Raw genomic sequence first — 16,924 nt, forward strand, 5'->3', positions numbered from 1 at the left:
ACATGCTTTAAGAGGGAACCTGCTAAGCATTCCTAACTCAGCCCCTCCAAGCCTGCAGGTGGAGGAGCTGAATTCCCCATTCACCCTCTGGAGCTGTGGCAGTTGGGATTTTCTCCCTAAATCCAGGCCTCGTGGCCGGCAGCCTTGCAGGCAGGGAAACAATCCGATTGTTGAGATGAGCAAGACTGATCATGAAGAACCTTGGATCAGCTGTTTAATCACTTTATAATCTCCTGGACCCTGAAATTCTGATCCTCACTGGGGGAAAGTGCCATCACCTACATCATGAGGAAACGGGAAACGCACCTCTGACAATCCAACTCTAATTTGTAAGAGAAGCATTTTTAAAATAGTAGATTTCAAATAGGGCATTGTATCTAGACACAAAGAAGCCAATTGGCAACAACACTGAGAAAATACTATCAAATCACTTTCAGAATCTTTAGAAAGTTTTCGTTTTGAAAATGCAAAGTGCTACAGTTACCTATAATCAATTGTTATTGACACTGTGCTCTGAGACACATTGCTCCTTTTTTCTTCATAATCTGTTTGATGGTAACTTCATGCTCATTGATTTGGGATGAAGTTTGACATTTATCTTCTGCCGAGAGTCAAGTCTCAGATATAAAAGAATAGAACATTCTCATTCCTCCTGCCTTTGCATCTAGCCTGAGATTGATTTATTTCTTTGTTATCAGGAAAACTTTGACCCCAGCAGGCCCTACTAACTACTGGACTGACAAATTACATATAACAAATTTTAAATTATGTAAATGGCTTTTAAATTATGTAAAGTTTTCTGATGTTAAAAATTCCCTTTAGAATGCATTAAGATCTAGGGCATCCCACTGGATTCTTTGCTCCTCATATCCATGGCCAGCCGAGCTGAGCCCCTACCCCAGGGTACAGCACATCCTTACACTGGCCTTGAGCGGCCACTACTCTCCCTGGCCCTCTACCATACAAAACCTTCTCTGTCCTCCCTGCTTCCACACCCTGGCTCTCCAGACAGCAGCTAGGGGATCTGTGAAAAAAGTGTATCAGCTCACATCACTCCCCTGCTCAGAATCCTCCAGCAGCCTCCTTCTAATCTACTGAGATTAAAATCCCAAGTCCTGACCACCGTGCAGGTCAGCGGCATACATGCCTGCTCTAACCGTCCCCCTGATTTGTGCCCACTTTCCCAGGGCTCTTTGCCCTCCTGCCACACTGGCCTTCTTCCAGAGGCCTCGGCTCTTGCTGTGTGCTCGGCCTCTGTAGTTCCCTATGGCTCATTACCCCTGCTCCCATTACTGGGTCTCTGTTCACCTATAGCCTCCCTACACACAACTTCACAGCCACTCCATCCCCCCTCACCACCACCCCTACACACTACCCGGCATAACATCCTATACCTGTTCATCATTTGTGTCCCAGACCTGGAATGTCTAGTCTACTGTCGGACCTTAGTGTGTGGCCCAGAGAAGCCACTCAGCATGCACTCAGCAACCATCCTTCTGCATAGATATCCAGCTCCCCATTCTGCCTAGAATGCCCTGGCCCCAGCCAAAGGCGACTCTTACCCGCTGAAGACCTATAAAAGCAGAACCAGCCATGTGTCTGGAATCAGCATATATACCAGGATGTGGCAGGTACACAACACCAGGCTGCAGCCCGGAGCTCTGGCACGGGCACCCGCCTCTCTGTGACAGCTGAGGATGCAGCCCCGGGAGGAGGTTCCTGCCTGATGGCTCCCTCCTTCAGATGAAGTTAGGGAAGTGAAAACGGTGGTTGCTGGTTTTCCTTCCCAATCTCAGAATTAGCAGAGAAATCAGTGTGAATGATCAGCTGTCCAGTTCAGAATCTCTCTTATACTGATTTCACTGTATAGTTTGCACACAGAGCTTTTTTTCTTAATCTTTTTTGCAACTAAGTAATTTTTAAAACTCAATAGAGTATTTTTTTAAACAGTTACAATTTACTTTCTTTTGTAGAAAATGCCCAGGTTATAGAAGATTTTCTTAAAATCTACTTCTGACAGTTGTAGCCATTATTAAAGAAATGACACTAACATAGGCAGGTGTTATTTCACTTTTTTTGAAATAAATGATTTTGTGTCATAACTACACAATTAATGTAAATAAATACAATGAAATACCAGCACTTTGAAATAAGAAGTAGGAAACTTCCCTAATGAAGCTTGCATCACTCTGAGCTTTAAAGAATATATACTGAGGTCATATCACAAAGTGGCACATTCCCTGTAAAACTCTGGACCCCTAGAACAACAAATTAAGTCAGTTTGATACTGATTCTACCTCGAGATTCCAGGCTTAGACGCGGGTTCTATAAAAACAAGAGGGGAGGGCAGGGCCACCTGGAAGCTGCAGGACAGCAGCTGGTCAGTGAGGGGCAAGACAAGTGGCAGGGGAGGTCACCAGGCCAGGGATGCACAGACTGTGCAAAAATAAACAAAAATAACCAGTGATCCTGCTCGCCCATCAGCCTACACAGGGGGCCCGACGGCCACCGCTGCTCCTGGGCCTGAGGAGGCCAGGCAGCAAGCCAGCCGTTTACAGCAGGCTCCGTCCGGACGGTCTCGAGCAGGACCCTCAGACATACCTGAGCGCCTTACGCGTTCTACGCAGCGCCGAGGTTCGCTTTTAACCCAATGGGCCAACTTTCTTCACATCCCACATGTCCTTTTCCAGTTCACACAGAGTTCAATAAAAGGGTCTCAAAGGAGAAAAGAAGGAAGTATGAGAAGAGGGGTGCGGGAGGGAGAACAACACAGAGACTGGCAGAGAAGGCAGAAAGCGCCCAGGGAACAGAGAAAGAGACAGACAGACAAAGAGGGGGAAAGACACAGAGATACAAAATCAGAAAGAGAGCCAGAAAAAGAATGAGCAGTTTAGAAAGAGAAAGAAAAGGAATAAGTTCATAGGAAAAAGTAGTGATATTTTCCATGGAAAAGCTGTTTGTCACCGACGGCTCTTTCCCATGTACTGCATCCCGCCGCGTGTGGGAAATGAACAGGGCTGGGCCTCCGCCGGGAACATCTGCCACAGACTCAAAGCCCTAAGAATAGCACAGCTGGGGTCCCGGACCAGTGAGCTCACCGCACACGTGACCGCGCCTTCCCCAGCAGCCCCGCCCCTCCGCCCACCCCGACATCCGGGCTTCATTTCTTCCTCGGCCTTCAGGCTTTCTTCCCTGAAGCCACTCCCGCCGCTTTCCCCGCACTAATTTGCTCAGATACTTTGAACAGAAGTGTCCATAACATGAACGGTAAATATCAGAAATAAAGGATGGGGACATCACTACAGATCTTCTGGATATTAAAAGGAGAACAGTTTTGCCAATCAACTTAACGGCTTAGATGAAATGGACAAACTCCTTGAACTATGCAACTTCCCCAAACTATCTCAACAGGAAAGAAAAGTCAGAATAGCCCAATATCCATTAAAGAAATGGAACTCCTAAGGAACAACCTTTCTATATACAACGCGGGCCCGGTATGGCACCATGTGTGCTTTGCTGCCAAGGTGCTGGGTACAGGTCCTCCAGGAGACCCGGGGGCTCTTGGTCAGCTTACCTTCCCCACTGACTGCTGCGCGTTGCTAGGGGAAAACCATGCACAGCAAAACTGGAAACGGGTTGAGATGTGAACAAAGTGATGTTTTACAGGGCTGGCAAGTTTTAACCCTCTCTGGTATAATTTTCTGAAACAAACTTCCATCACAGTACACTTTTAAAAGCCCTTTAGCACTTGAAAGAACCGTACCTTGGCAGCAGGAAGGGCAAGTATTTCAGCTTTTAAGGGGAAGCCCATTGAAAAGTGACGGAGAGGAGACTCCAGCTGGACCTGATACGGTATCCATAGGAGTTGGAAGAGGATAAAGAATCTGGGTCGCGTCCCTCTCAGCTCAGCCTGAACCCGACGAAGAGCCAAAAGGACATGATACATGGGGCTTATTCACCAGAAAAAGACAAAGGCGGCCACATTTTGGAAACCACGCTTGTAACTTACAAGAGTATGGATGTGTTTGTAAGCATGCAATATGTGGGCTAGCAAATTACTCAATACTACCCTGCCTACCAGGTAACTGTATCAATAGCAATCACATGATCTGCTAAAAGGTGGGCAATCACGTTTTCTACTGTTACACACCAAAACAGAGTTTTTGTACCTTGGTTAATGACAAGAAGAAGTTACCTAAGCCTTGACAATTTCCTGTTTTGATTTATGACACCAATACGACTCTTGCCATATTGCAAAATTCAAAAAGTATAAAGAATTACAGTATTTTAAGGAACGTCATAAATACTTTTATACATTATTCCCTTTTGTTGGAATGTTTAAGACACTGAGAAGAATGCTTTCTAAGACACAACACAGTTGTTTTCTCTTCACACAACACTAAAAGCACTAAGAAAATCCATTGCTATTCAGTCTTCATCCACCTGGTCCTTTCACTCTCACTACCACTAGGCCACACATCCCCTTTCAGTCTGTGTCTCTGCAGCCCACAGGAGCACCCTGGAAAGCCCGATCTAGGCATGAGGCAAAAGGAAAAGACAGTAATACCAATTCTACCCTTATTCAAAATGTTCGTATTTTGTTCATCATAGATTTCTTTGCATAATTTAATATTTTTTAGAAATAATGCCTACAAATTTTTTTATCTTGATTATATTTTCTGGCAACTCCTCCACCTTAAATTTTATACCTTAGGCTCAATCATTTCACCCAAGGCCAGGCCCTGGCCCACAATAAAAGCAATACACCCTAGGAGAACCAAGGGAAAAAGACTGAACACCCAGACTCCCTTAATCATCCCAAAGACTGGTCAACAGCTATCTTAATGGCCATCTCCTAGGGCAGTGTGTGTTCTAATGACTCCAGTAGGGACAGGAGGAAGGGTACCTGGAATGAAAACCACAAGTTAGAGCACAGGTAAATTCTGTGGAATAAATATCTTACACTATGTTGCATTAAACTCTAATAGTTGCTAAATTAACTAAAACCTTTAATTATCTTATGCATTCAGCTCCATTAATTTTTACTTACATACACAGCCATTACCTCCTAGGTAATCATCACTGTTCTGATTCTTCTTACAGTATAGCTTTGCCTGTTTTTGAACTTCCTGAAAATGGAATTATACAGCATATACTTTTATGTCTGGTATCTTTGGCTCCCCAATTTGCCTGGAACTTCATTCATGTATTCCATGTATTTATATTTTGCTCCTTTTTATTGCTGAGTAGTATTCCATTGCATGATATATCACCATTTGTTTATAGAGTCAACAGCTAATGAACATGTGGGATTTCCCAGGTTGGGGCTCTCATGAGTAAAGCTACCATGAGCAAAGTGCACAGTACTCGTTCTTGTTGAGAACATGCCCAGGAGTGTGGCACTGGGTCATCACATGTATGTTCAGCTTTAGAAAATCTTGCCAATTTTCCAAGTGATTATTCTTCTTTACATGCAGTGCATGAGGCTTCCAGCTACTCCACATCATCACTAGCAGTTGGTATTGTCAAGTTTCTTATTTTTTTTCATCCTGATGGGGCTGTGGAAGTATCTTTGCTAAAACAAGTGATTTCTAATTCCCTCCAATTTTACCAGGATTTTGCAGCTCCAATAGTACAAACTGTAAAACCTCAAGAAAGATATGCAAGAATCACAAGAAAATGCAGTAAAATCTCCAATTCAGAGTTCACTAATTTAAAAAAACTCATAAAACATGGACCCCACGAGCCAAGTCTATCTGAAACTTGGCAAGGAAACCTGCCAATTTTCACAGCCACAAGACTCTTACAGTCAACATGTTACTATAAGATGTTCACAAAGCTGAACAAGGATCTCTTCTGAACCACAGAAAACCAAGCGATACAGATCTACAAATACCTGCATATCTACTATGTATAAACACCCCAAAGAATGCCTTAGCCTTTCCTTGGCTTCTCACAGCAGTCACTCCATGAATCCTACTGTCACCACAAGAACACACCCCCTGCACTTCTGGCCTCCAGGCCGGCCTCCGGTCAGTCCTCTGTGAACTCTGCTGCATGAGGTCTCACAACCGCCCACAGGGGGCGTCCCCACACCCTTATCTCACACGTGGATCTCTCTTCCAAGTGTCAGGACCAGCTGACCCTCTGCCCTAAGCATCAGGATCTCGGGTTCTTACCCCTGCACGACTGAGCTGTTAATCAAATTCAGAAACTTCAGCCTCATCGCTGGCTCCGCCCCTCCATAACCCTTCCACTGTCTCTGCAGAGAGCTTGCCTTATCTCTCAACACCATTCAAAGGAATGCACTTCTTTCCATCTGCACTGCCACTTTCGGCTCCAGATGAAATCACCAAACCCTCTCGCCCTGAGTGAAGCCAGAGCTTCCCCTGCCAGTCTTAGTCATTCGGAAGGTGGAGGAGGCCTGGGCATGACCTGGCCGGGGCACACACACAGAGGAGAAGCCAGCTGATTCTCCCGAGGTCACGTGTGCCTGCCGTGGGTCTTCTGTTTGGAAAGTCAACAAACCGCATCCCTTTCCCACCCCAGTGAAAAACGTGGATATATCTTCTGAGTCTATGAGGGAAATTCTAAGACTTGATTATGCTGCTCATTCTCTGCCATGCTGCCTCTTGCCAAATAGAGAATTCAGTATACCATAAAGGCTAAAGTCTTATTATAAGATACGCAAACTCCCAGGAACATTTATTTTCTTTATTCCCTTCCATATGAGATCACAGCGCAGCTACAAGTTAAGTTCTTCAAGTTCACATTCAATAGTTGCTATGGCATTCCCTAGTACTTAGAATTTCTCAATTAATAATACAAACTATTTTCCTATCTTACAAGTACAGTATAAACACACGTACTACATCAGTCAGCATTTTAGTCTATTTTCCCAGTGATTTGCTTGTCCCACCTTTTATCCACTGTTATAATAGGACTATTCTGCTTATTTTCTTGAATAGAAAGATATTTTCTCAAATACCTAACATCAAACTACAGTTCTTCCACAAGAGACCTTTGAAATGTCGATATTTGTGTCCAAATATCAAGTCCAAATGAATTTCTCTATTGCCTTGGGATCCTTGCAAAGTTAATCCTTCCTCCTCAAAATCAAAGAAGGGAAGGTAGTTGCCAAGTGAGCCGCAGCCACAGCCCATACCTCAGCACCTCAGGTCACGAGGGCCGCGCCTGTCACAGCTGCCATGACAGTGAGGGCCTGCACAGATCTCCAGGGTGTGGCACAGAATATGTGCTCTGAAATTATCTGCAGGCAAATGGATCATAAGGAGTTCAATGACAACAATAATAATGGCTACCACAAAATGCTTACTCTGAGGCAAGCATTCATATCAATTCATGTAATCCTCTTAATAATTACCATGTGAAGTTATCACATAAGGTAGTGATTCAAGAACTGGCTGTCATAAACAGTTCTTTGTTTGCTAGGTTCACCACACCTATCCCTAACAAAGCACCAATCTTAAAGAGAAAAAAAAAGGAACACAGCTTCAAACACATCAGTAGTGCCCTATAGTTTGTCCAGACAGGCTGTTAAATCCGGAGGTTTTAATTTTTTAACAAATAAATGAAAAGGCTACACCCCACTCAGGTACATAAAACAGAACTGTACAATTCCATAGTATTCAGCATTTTATTTAAAACATATTCTAGATGCAAAGTGAAATTACATCTGGATGACACTCCTCTTCTGTGAACGCCGGTAACTGTCCCAGAGACTCCGCGCCCACATGTACACTCACAGGCTCGGTGCCGGTGAGTCACACAGACAAGATTGTTCATCTTCCTTCCCCCACCTTTCCTCTAAATCATTATATTGCTATTCCTGAATCAGAGGTTTGGGTTTTTGTATGTTTTTTTGATCTTTTTAATCCCCAGTCACAATGCTTACCAATTCCAACTTCATAACATGGCAAGAATCTGTCTGTCCCTTTAGTTTAAGGAAACTTCAAAATCTGTTCTCAGGTTTGAAATCCTACAGTGCAGGCAAGGCCTACATCTTTGCACCCCTCTTTTAATAAAAAATGACCTTTGACATTGTAACTGTGCTGCCAGATCTCTGCAAATGTCAGACCACCAAACACCACTCAAAGTCAAGGTGCAACAGGCAGACCACGTTTATTCTCAGAACCCTACATTCAGGATCACAAAATATCTTAACTGAGTTGCCCTTCTGTTATCCTCTTTGATCCCCTAACTCACACATTCTTGAACCCCATTCAAAATATAAGAAACGAGAGGGAAGAATAGAAGGCAAGACCGTAAACACACAGACCTGCAGACATTAAAACACTAGCAGCTACTGGAAACCTTACTAATGTGAGTCCCACTACACTTACTAAATAAATTAAATGCAATGCCTGCAGAGTTAAACAGCAATAAGGAGGAAGGGTTGAAGCAAGGTACTAATAGCCACTACTTTTCATGAATTCCTCCCAGTTCAAAGCAAGGCGAAGATCCTGGCAAGTGTTGGGAGAAGAACCAAATGGAGAAAAGTGATTCAAAAGAAATATCCACATCACACCCATCAGGATGGCAGTTATCAAAAACAAATAAATAACAAGTGTCAGAGAGGATGCAGAGAAACTGCAACACTTGTGTACTCCCGGCAGGAATATAAAATGGTACAGAGGAAAATGGCATGGTGAATCCTCTAAAATTGAACATGAAATTACCAGGATCCAGTAATTCCACTTGTGAGTATATATCCAAAAGAAGTGAAAGCAAGGACTCAGAGATTTGGACACCCATGTTCACAGCAGCATGACTCATTTCAGCCAAAAGGGGGAAGAGACCCAAGTGTCCAAAGGCAGATGAAAGGATAAAGAAAATGGCATACATAACACAATGGAATATTACTTGGCCTTAAAAAGGAATGAAATTTTGGCACATACTACAACATGGACGAAACCTGAAGGCATTGCACTAAGTAAAATGAGCCAGACACAGAAAGACAAACCTGTATGATACCTCTTACCGGAGGCTCCGTGGTCAAATCCATTCTGTTACTCAGTCCTGCAACCTCCCAGAGCCACAGTGCACATGACCTGGCACTTTAGATTTGCTCAACAAAAGGTAGGTAAGCGTGTGGGTAAATGCTTCAACTACTTGGCTAGAATTTAGGAAGGACTGCCTGCTCACTGGTCTAGCATCATTTTAAGAATTCAGAACACCAGCCAAGGTTTTAGACGTGCTTTGGGAAGGTAAACAACAAGCTGGATTTGGGCTGCTTTTCCTTACTCCTGGGTTAGAATGAGTCTGCCCTTTCCTCCCTGGGTCCTCCCATTTTACAGCTCACTGCACATAATTTAGGAAGGGAAGAGGTGGACACTGGGGAAAGAATGTGATCCACAATATTTTCTGATTAACCCTAGCCCTTTTCCTTTCAGTGAAGGTTAAGAGGCTGAATCCAACTTTGAGCACCAACCCTCCCAACAGGGCAGAGAACAGGGGTGTGCTGGCCACTTGTTCTTACCTCATCTGGCCTCATGTCTCAGGAAAGAAAATTCTGTGTAACCATAACGGGGCATCCAATCATTAATACTACCTGTGGATATGGTTACACTGCAGATTCAAATTCAGCAGGTCTTGGTCAGTGTCTGAGATTCTGCAGGTCTAACGAGCTCCCAGGTGATGCTGACGCTGAGTTGAGCAGTGAGGCCTCACACTGCTGCAATTAGATGGAACCATGCAACCAAAAGTCAGGTATCAGCCTTGAGGAACAGCAATAGTGAGGATCTGCCTCTCATGAGCATCACCCTCTTCCCACTGCGCTTCTCCACCCAGGCCACAGCCACTTGGTTCTACCATGAATCTGGACTCTAAGTCCCTTTGATATAAATGGCCGAACCATTTGCATTAACTCACTTCTTGACATTCTCATCACAATGAGGACAACCAAGGCTTCTCGAAGTCAAAGAAATGTTTCCTCCCCACTCCCCAAGAATGTGTCCCAAAGGCACTCAGACAAATTCAAGGACGGCTTCTGTACTCCATGCTCACCGGCTCCTCATGGTTCAAATTAATGATTCAATAATACAAATGAAATCAAACCATTCCCAACAATCTAGGAAGACACTTTATGTTTGACCACATCCCAAACTGGAAATTACTTTATAAGGACTATAATAAAAGTAGGCAAGCCTGGCTACACCACGCCTTCTCTGCTTTCTGCAAAACTTAAAAACTGAGAGCTTGCAGAATGTTATCATCAAAAAAAATCCAACAGCATATGCTCTTGATGTTAAAGAACTACCTACAAGGACTTTTTGATTTTACCAAAATAACCAGAGGAACTGATGGAAAATGTCTAAAATCCTAGCATTCTCTGTATGTATAGATGCTAGCTTTCTCCAAACCTGGAGAAGATAAAATAAAACTCTGTATCTTTATTCTAATTAATATCCATTTGAAGTGACATAAATAAACGTACATCTATGTAACTGAATGTAGGATTTGCTTATAACATGTGTGACATTAGTCAGGAGACAGTGACGTTTTTTAATCAACATAATCACACCATCTAGTAACTAATTCTAGTCATTAAGGAGGAGCGCAATAAAGAAAGAGGTGCACTGAAGAGGTTAGGCTAACAGAATACTTTTCAGAAAAGGTCAAAGCACTTAATCCATATGTTCACAGTTATTTTTAAACTAATTCTTAGGGGAAAGAAAATATTTCAAAGTCCACTTACTACTCAGAGCATGGTCTTCCTTAACTTTCAAACCCAGATGATTTATATTCTGCTGTATTTTTTAACTTACTAATACACCTATTTTCCTTTGCTACTGGGGTATCCTTTTCAGGTGCCAGTACAAAATCCACTGCCTCTAGGAAGGAGATTACCTACTGCTTTTCAGTTTCCTGGCATATCAAAAAGTCTGGAGAAGAAACCCTAGAAATAAGCAGTTCCAAGATTCTCAGACTGGAATATACATGCTGCTGTGGGGAGTCCCAGAGTCCCAGGGAAATTAAGGAACATCTTTCTTGACCACTTTTTTTTTTACTTAAGTATAATTGGTATACAATCTTATATTACTTTCAAGTATACAACACAGTGGTTCAACATTATTATATCCTCACCCCCAACAGGGCAGTTACTGTCAACATAGGAAGACGTTACAGAATCACTGCCTATATTCCCCACTCTGTACTGCCATCCCCATGATAACGTTATATTATGATTGAGAATTTTTGTGCCATTTTATCCCCCTCACCTTCCCCACCAACCCCTCCCCCATGGTAACCACGAGTCACTTCTCAGTATCTGAGTCTACTGCTGTTTTGTTCATTTTGTTTTATTTTGTATTTATATTCCACAAATAAGTGAAATCATGTAGTATTTGTCTTTTTCTGCCTGGCTTATTTCACTGAGCATAATACCCTCTAGCTCCATCCATGTTGTCATAAATGGCAGGATTTCTTTCTTCTTTTTTAAATTTTTTTATTTTGGAGTCATTAATGTACAGTTACTTGAACATTATGGTTACTAGACTCCCCCTACTATCAAGTCCCCCCCACATACCCCATTACAGTCACTGTCCATCAGCATAGTAAGATGCTATAGAATCACTACTTGTCTCCTCTGTATATACTGCCTTTCTCGTGTTCCCTCCAACCGCTATATTATGTGTGCTAATTGTAATGCCCCTTTTTCCCCCTTTCCCTTTGGTAACTGTTAGTCCATTCCTGGGTTCTGTGAGTCTGCTGCTGTTTTGTTCCATTAGTTTTTGTTTTGTTCTTATACTCCATAGATGAGTGAAGTCATTTGGTACTTGTCTTTCTCTGCCTGGCTTGTTTCACTGAGCATAATACCCTCTAGCTCCATCCATGTTGTTGGAAATGATAGGATTTGTTTTCTTCTTATGGCTGAATAATATTCCATGTGTATATGTACCACATCTTCTTTATCCATATATCTACTGATGGACACTTAGGTTGCTTACATTTCGTGGCTATTGTAAATAGTGCTGCAATAAACATAGAGGTGCATATGTGTTTTTCAAACTGGGCTCCTGCATTCTTAGGGTAAATTCCTAGGAATGGAATTCCTGGATCAAATGGTATTCCTATTTTTAGTTCTTTGAGGAACCTCCATACTGCTTTCCACAATGGTTGAACTAATTTACATTCCCACCTGCAGTGTAGGAGGGTTCCCCTTTCTCCACATCCTCGCCAGCATTTGTTGTTCCTAGTCTTTTCTATGTTGGCCATCCTAACTGGTGTGAGGTGATATCTCAATGTGGTTTCAATTTGCATTTCCCTGATAATTAGCGATGTGGAGCATCTTTTCATGTGCCTCTTGGCCATCTGAATTTCTTCTTCAGAGAAATGTCTGTTCATATCCTCTGCACATTTTTTAATAGGGTTATTTGCTTTTTGGGTGTTGAGGTGTGTGAGTTCTTTATATATTTTGGATGCTAACACCTTATCAGATATATCATTTACAAATATATTCTCCCATACCGTAGGATGCCTTTTTGTTCTGCTGGTGTCCTTACAGAAGCTTTTTAGCATGATGTAATCCCATTTGTTCATTTTTTATTTTGTTTCCCTTGTCCGAGGAGATACATTCAGGAAAAAGAAAATTTAAGAGATTTTTACCTATGTTTTCTTCTGTGAGTTTTATGGTTTCATGACTTACATTCAGTTCTCTGATTCATTTTGAGTTTACTTTTGTATATGAGGTTAGACAATAATCCAGTTTCACTCTCTTCCATGTAGCTGTCCAGTTTTGCCAACACCAGTTGTTGAAGAGGCTGTCATTTCCCCATTGTATGTCCATGGCTTCTTTATCATATATTAATTCACCATATATGCTTGGGTTTATATGAGGGCTCTCTAGTCTGTTCCATTGGTCTATGGGTCTGTTCCTGTGCCAGTACCAAACTGTCTTGAGTATTGTGGCTTTGTAGTAGAGTTAGAAGTCAGGGAGCGTAATCCCCCCAGCTTCATTCTTCTTTCTCAGGATTGCTTTAGCTATTCAGAGTCTTTTGTGGTTCCATATGAATTCTAGAACTATTTGCTGTAGTTCATTGAAGAATGCTGTTGGTATTTTGATAGGGATTACATTGAATCTGTAGATTGCTTTAGGTAGGATGGCCATTTTAACAATGTTAATTCTTCCTAGTCAAGAGCATGGGATGAATTTCCATTTGTTAGAGTCCTCTTTAATTTCTCTTAAGAGAGTCTTGTAGTTTGCAGAATATAGGTCTTTCACTTCCTTGGTTAGGTTTATTCCTAGGTATTTTATTCTTTTTGATGCAATTGTGAATGGAACTGTTTTCCTGATTTCTCTTTCTGCCACTTCATCGTTAGTGTATAGGAATGCAATAGATTTGCGTATTAATTTTGTATCCTGCAACTTTGCTGAATTCAGGTATTAGATCTAGTAGTTTTGGAGTGGATTCTTTAGGGTTTTTATGTACAATATCATGTCATTTGTAAACAGGGACAGTTTAACTTCTTCCTTGCCAATCTGGATGCCTTTTATTTCTTTGTGTTGTCTGATTGCTCCAGAACTATATTGGGCCTCCAGAACTATATTGAATAACAGTGGGGTGAGTGGGCATCCTTGTCTTCTTCCCAATTAAAGTATTTTTATGTTAAAATAAACAAGATGAACCTGGAATCTGTTCTTATTCAAAGGAATCACTGAACTAACACGGAAAAGCTCACTTAAAAGTGCTGGAAACCTCAGGCTGAGACCCCAAATGCCCCTTTCCAGTGTTCCGTGTCCTGAAGGTTATGGGACAAGTTGAAGAAACTTCAATGTAATCCATTTGACAGTGTGAGACAGAAAAGACTCCCAAGGCTGTGAGCAGCCACCTGAGAAATCACTGCTATTTGTCATTCTTCATCAAAGATATTTACAGTGCTTCTCAGGAAAGCTCTCACCACTAGCAGGCAAGGCTGGGAGCGGCCCTTCCTAGAATTCTGGACCAGATACCCAAATAGATTTTAAGAGTTCACCTTCTAGTCCTGTTGTTGCACCCTCTTCCACACCAGGTGCACTATTAACAAACACATAATTAAATAAGCTTCTCAATGAAAAATAATGCCACACAGCCCTTTACAGAATATGTCAAAGCCTTTCCTTAAGCAGCTGCACAGCGTTTGGTATTGTTAAGTAGCTCAGAGGCATCTAGATTTCCACATATGTTATATTTACTATCCCTTTGCTAAAACTTTGAACTTTTCAACACTGCAGGTGGCTTCCATTTGGATACACCTAAGAAGAAGGCAAGTCAGAAGAGGGAATATTTGTTCAAAAAGAAGGAAAAATCAGGGAGAAGACATACTGATCAACAGTATGTCTCTCTACAACAGACACTCATCCAAGAGTATAAAAGAAAATCTAAGAACCCACATGAGATGCTTAGTTCAAGAGTCATCTAACAATTACAGAGACCTACTATGTGCAAGGTCAGAGGCTGGGGCAAAAAATGCAATGAGAGGAAGAAGTCCACCTCAGATGGCAAACAGTATGATGATGCTATTAATTTAGAAACAAAGTTTTAGAAACACCTTTCAATGGAATCATTGCTCTTTTATTTTCAAAGCCATTTTACATTATTTGATCTGATCCTCACAATAAACCTGTAATATAGAAATTACTATTATACTATTACTTTATTATCCCTGCTTGGGTCACAAGGTCACCAAGTCACACACCTTGTCATACTGGATGAGACCTGAAAACCCTCCCAAGTCACTCACTTTTACAGACAGATGCTTTCATTTAAAACACTCTTTGTTTACTTTGGATGGAAAGGGGGAACCCTGAGGTCAGAGAAGTTAAATAAGGGCCCAAGGTGAAAGAGCTATAAAAGAGAGTAGCTGAAATCTGAATCCAGGTTTTCCATTCCAAGGCCAGTGTCCTTGTAGAACAAGCATAAGCAACACAACCAGGATGGAGACACCCTCCAGGGAGAGCTGGGATGGGAAACCAAATCTCACAGGTCCCTAGGGACTCAGACAGGAAGGAGACAGGCTGAAGTCCAACTGTGGCCAAACCTGCTGCGCATGGACACGAGCTTCCTAACCCAGTACAGCATCTCAAGCCCAGCTCAGCTCCCCGGGTGGCTCAGTCTGTCCTTACATGTGCACTTCTACGCTAAAGCTGGGATCAGAGATCAAAGGGCACATGAGTGTGACCTTTCCAAACCAAGTGAGGAAGGCGCCATGTTGTCACTCCAGGTCCAACTCTATATGCCAGCCAAGCTTCCTGCCTGTCATGCTTCCCTGGAACCCGGGAGACCCTCCTCAGCGCAGACTGCTCTGAGCTGAGCCCTGCTCTGTCTGGCCACCCGTCCCTCTGTTCTTCTTGTACTTGGAAACTGCAAGGACACTGTTCCTAACTTGTTTCTCTCTGGTGTCTGTCACCCCCTGCCACAGTAACCAACAGACACTCCAGGGCAGGGCACCCATCCTACCTACACACCCGCAGAAAACACTAACAACACACATGTGTTTTAAGCAACTAAATTCTAGTGAAGCATATGAGAAAAATACTTCTTTAAAACATCTGAGGCCTAAACACATACTTTGGAGGTGTTCAAAGTGGATGCTCATTCAGTTTCTGCACAAGTGCAGGGAAGGGTTTAAAACACTGGGTCTTACCCAGGAGGGTGCATTCGCCGCAGCCCCATGCGCAGCTGGGCTTTCGGTGTGTTCCTAAACACAACTTTGCAAAAGAATAAACAAAGCATTTCCTTACATGCAAGAGACTATCCTTGAAGATTCGGAAAGAATTTACAAATTCATCATCAAAAAAGTGACAGGGTGAACTTAACTCTCAGAAACGGAAGTGAGGGTCCTAAAAGCCATTTGTCCGGTTCAATACACACTCAGAAAATGCAATTTACATTAGTTTTGCGAATGGGAATCCGGGTGCTGCTCGCGCTCTGGCCTGGCTCAGCTTGGGGCTCTCTGAAGGTCACCTCACAGAGAGGAACCCGGAATCCAGGCCACCCGGCGTTACCAACACGGTCCCCTACGGCCACCTTTCCCGGTCCCCGAGGGCCTCCCGCAGGTGCGTCCGCTGCCGGAGCAGGGCTGCCCCCGCTGGGTCCCGGCGCCCGGCCTCTTCCGCGGCCACCGCATCAATGGCCCACACTCCAGGAATAGCGGCGTCCTTCCCCACCGAACCCCCGGGCCCGAGGCGCGTCTAAGCGGACCCCGCGCTTACCCGCGGGGTGCGCCCGGAGCGCGGTCCGGTAGCAGACGCCGTCCCGGGGGCCTCCGGCGCGGAGCTGCCCCGGCGCTCGGCTCTCCTGGCCGCCGCCTCCTCGCTGTCCTCGGGCCAGCCCCGCCGCCCGGCGGCCCCGGTTTCCTCCGCAGCAGCCGGCCGGGCGGCACCGGGGCGCACGCGGTGGGGTCTGGCTTCGGCGATTCCTCCGGCTGCCTCGCGCCGGCCGACCTGGCGCTCCCGGGCTCGGGTCCGGGGTTCCGGGATGCAGGGGTCGTCGGGGTTCTAGGGCTCCCACGGGCGCCTCGCTTGTGGTGCGCGGGGGTCAAGGGCTCGCGGCCCGCGGGGAGGGCGGCCGGGTGGACCCCGGGGCGGCGGACGGGACTGCAGCGGACGCGGGCGCGGATGCGGGTGCCGCCGTGCGGCCTCTCGCCATGGCTCCCCGCCGGCTGGCGGCTCGCACCTCCCCTCCGCGCTGCCGTCACCGCCCGACGCGCGCCGAGCCCTCCCCTCCCACCGCCCCGCCTGCCGCCCGGCGCTGCCACCTGCGGGCCGCCCTCCAGGATGCCCGCCGCGTCCCAGCGCCCGCGGCTGCATCGCCCCTGCCTCCGCTGCCGTCGCCCTTGGCCCGGTCCCGCTCTTTTACCTGTGCCGCTGGGCACGAAGTACCAGTCGGGAAAAGCTATCATACCCCTCCCCGAACTCTTATTT

General features: G+C 44.5%; 1 protein-coding gene across 3 annotated transcripts in view; it reads right to left on the reverse strand.

Annotated features, from left to right (window-relative positions):
• The window catches only part of LOC118973375 (uncharacterized), a 111,197-nt gene extending 94,281 nt beyond the window's left edge, over window positions 1-16,916 (reverse strand). The window contains exons 1-2 of one of the 3 annotated variants that reach the window (XM_073232490.1): window positions 16,214-16,916; window positions 9,572-9,694 (exon numbers count right to left, since the gene is read on the reverse strand). In XM_073232490.1, the coding sequence (XP_073088591.1) occupies window positions 9,640-9,694; window positions 16,214-16,902 (744 nt within the window). In that variant the 5' untranslated portion in view covers window positions 16,903-16,916 and the 3' untranslated portion in view covers window positions 9,572-9,639. Of the gene's footprint in view, window positions 1-9,499; window positions 9,695-16,213 lie in introns of all 3 variants that reach the window. The other 2 variants (XM_073232489.1, XM_073232488.1) reach the window with 2 other exon arrangements.
• Window positions 16,917-16,924: the final 8 nt, after the last annotated feature.

This window comes from Manis javanica, chromosome 3 (assembly GCF_040802235.1).
Source record: "Manis javanica isolate MJ-LG chromosome 3, MJ_LKY, whole genome shotgun sequence".
Lineage (NCBI taxonomy): Eukaryota > Metazoa > Chordata > Mammalia > Pholidota > Manidae > Manis > Manis javanica.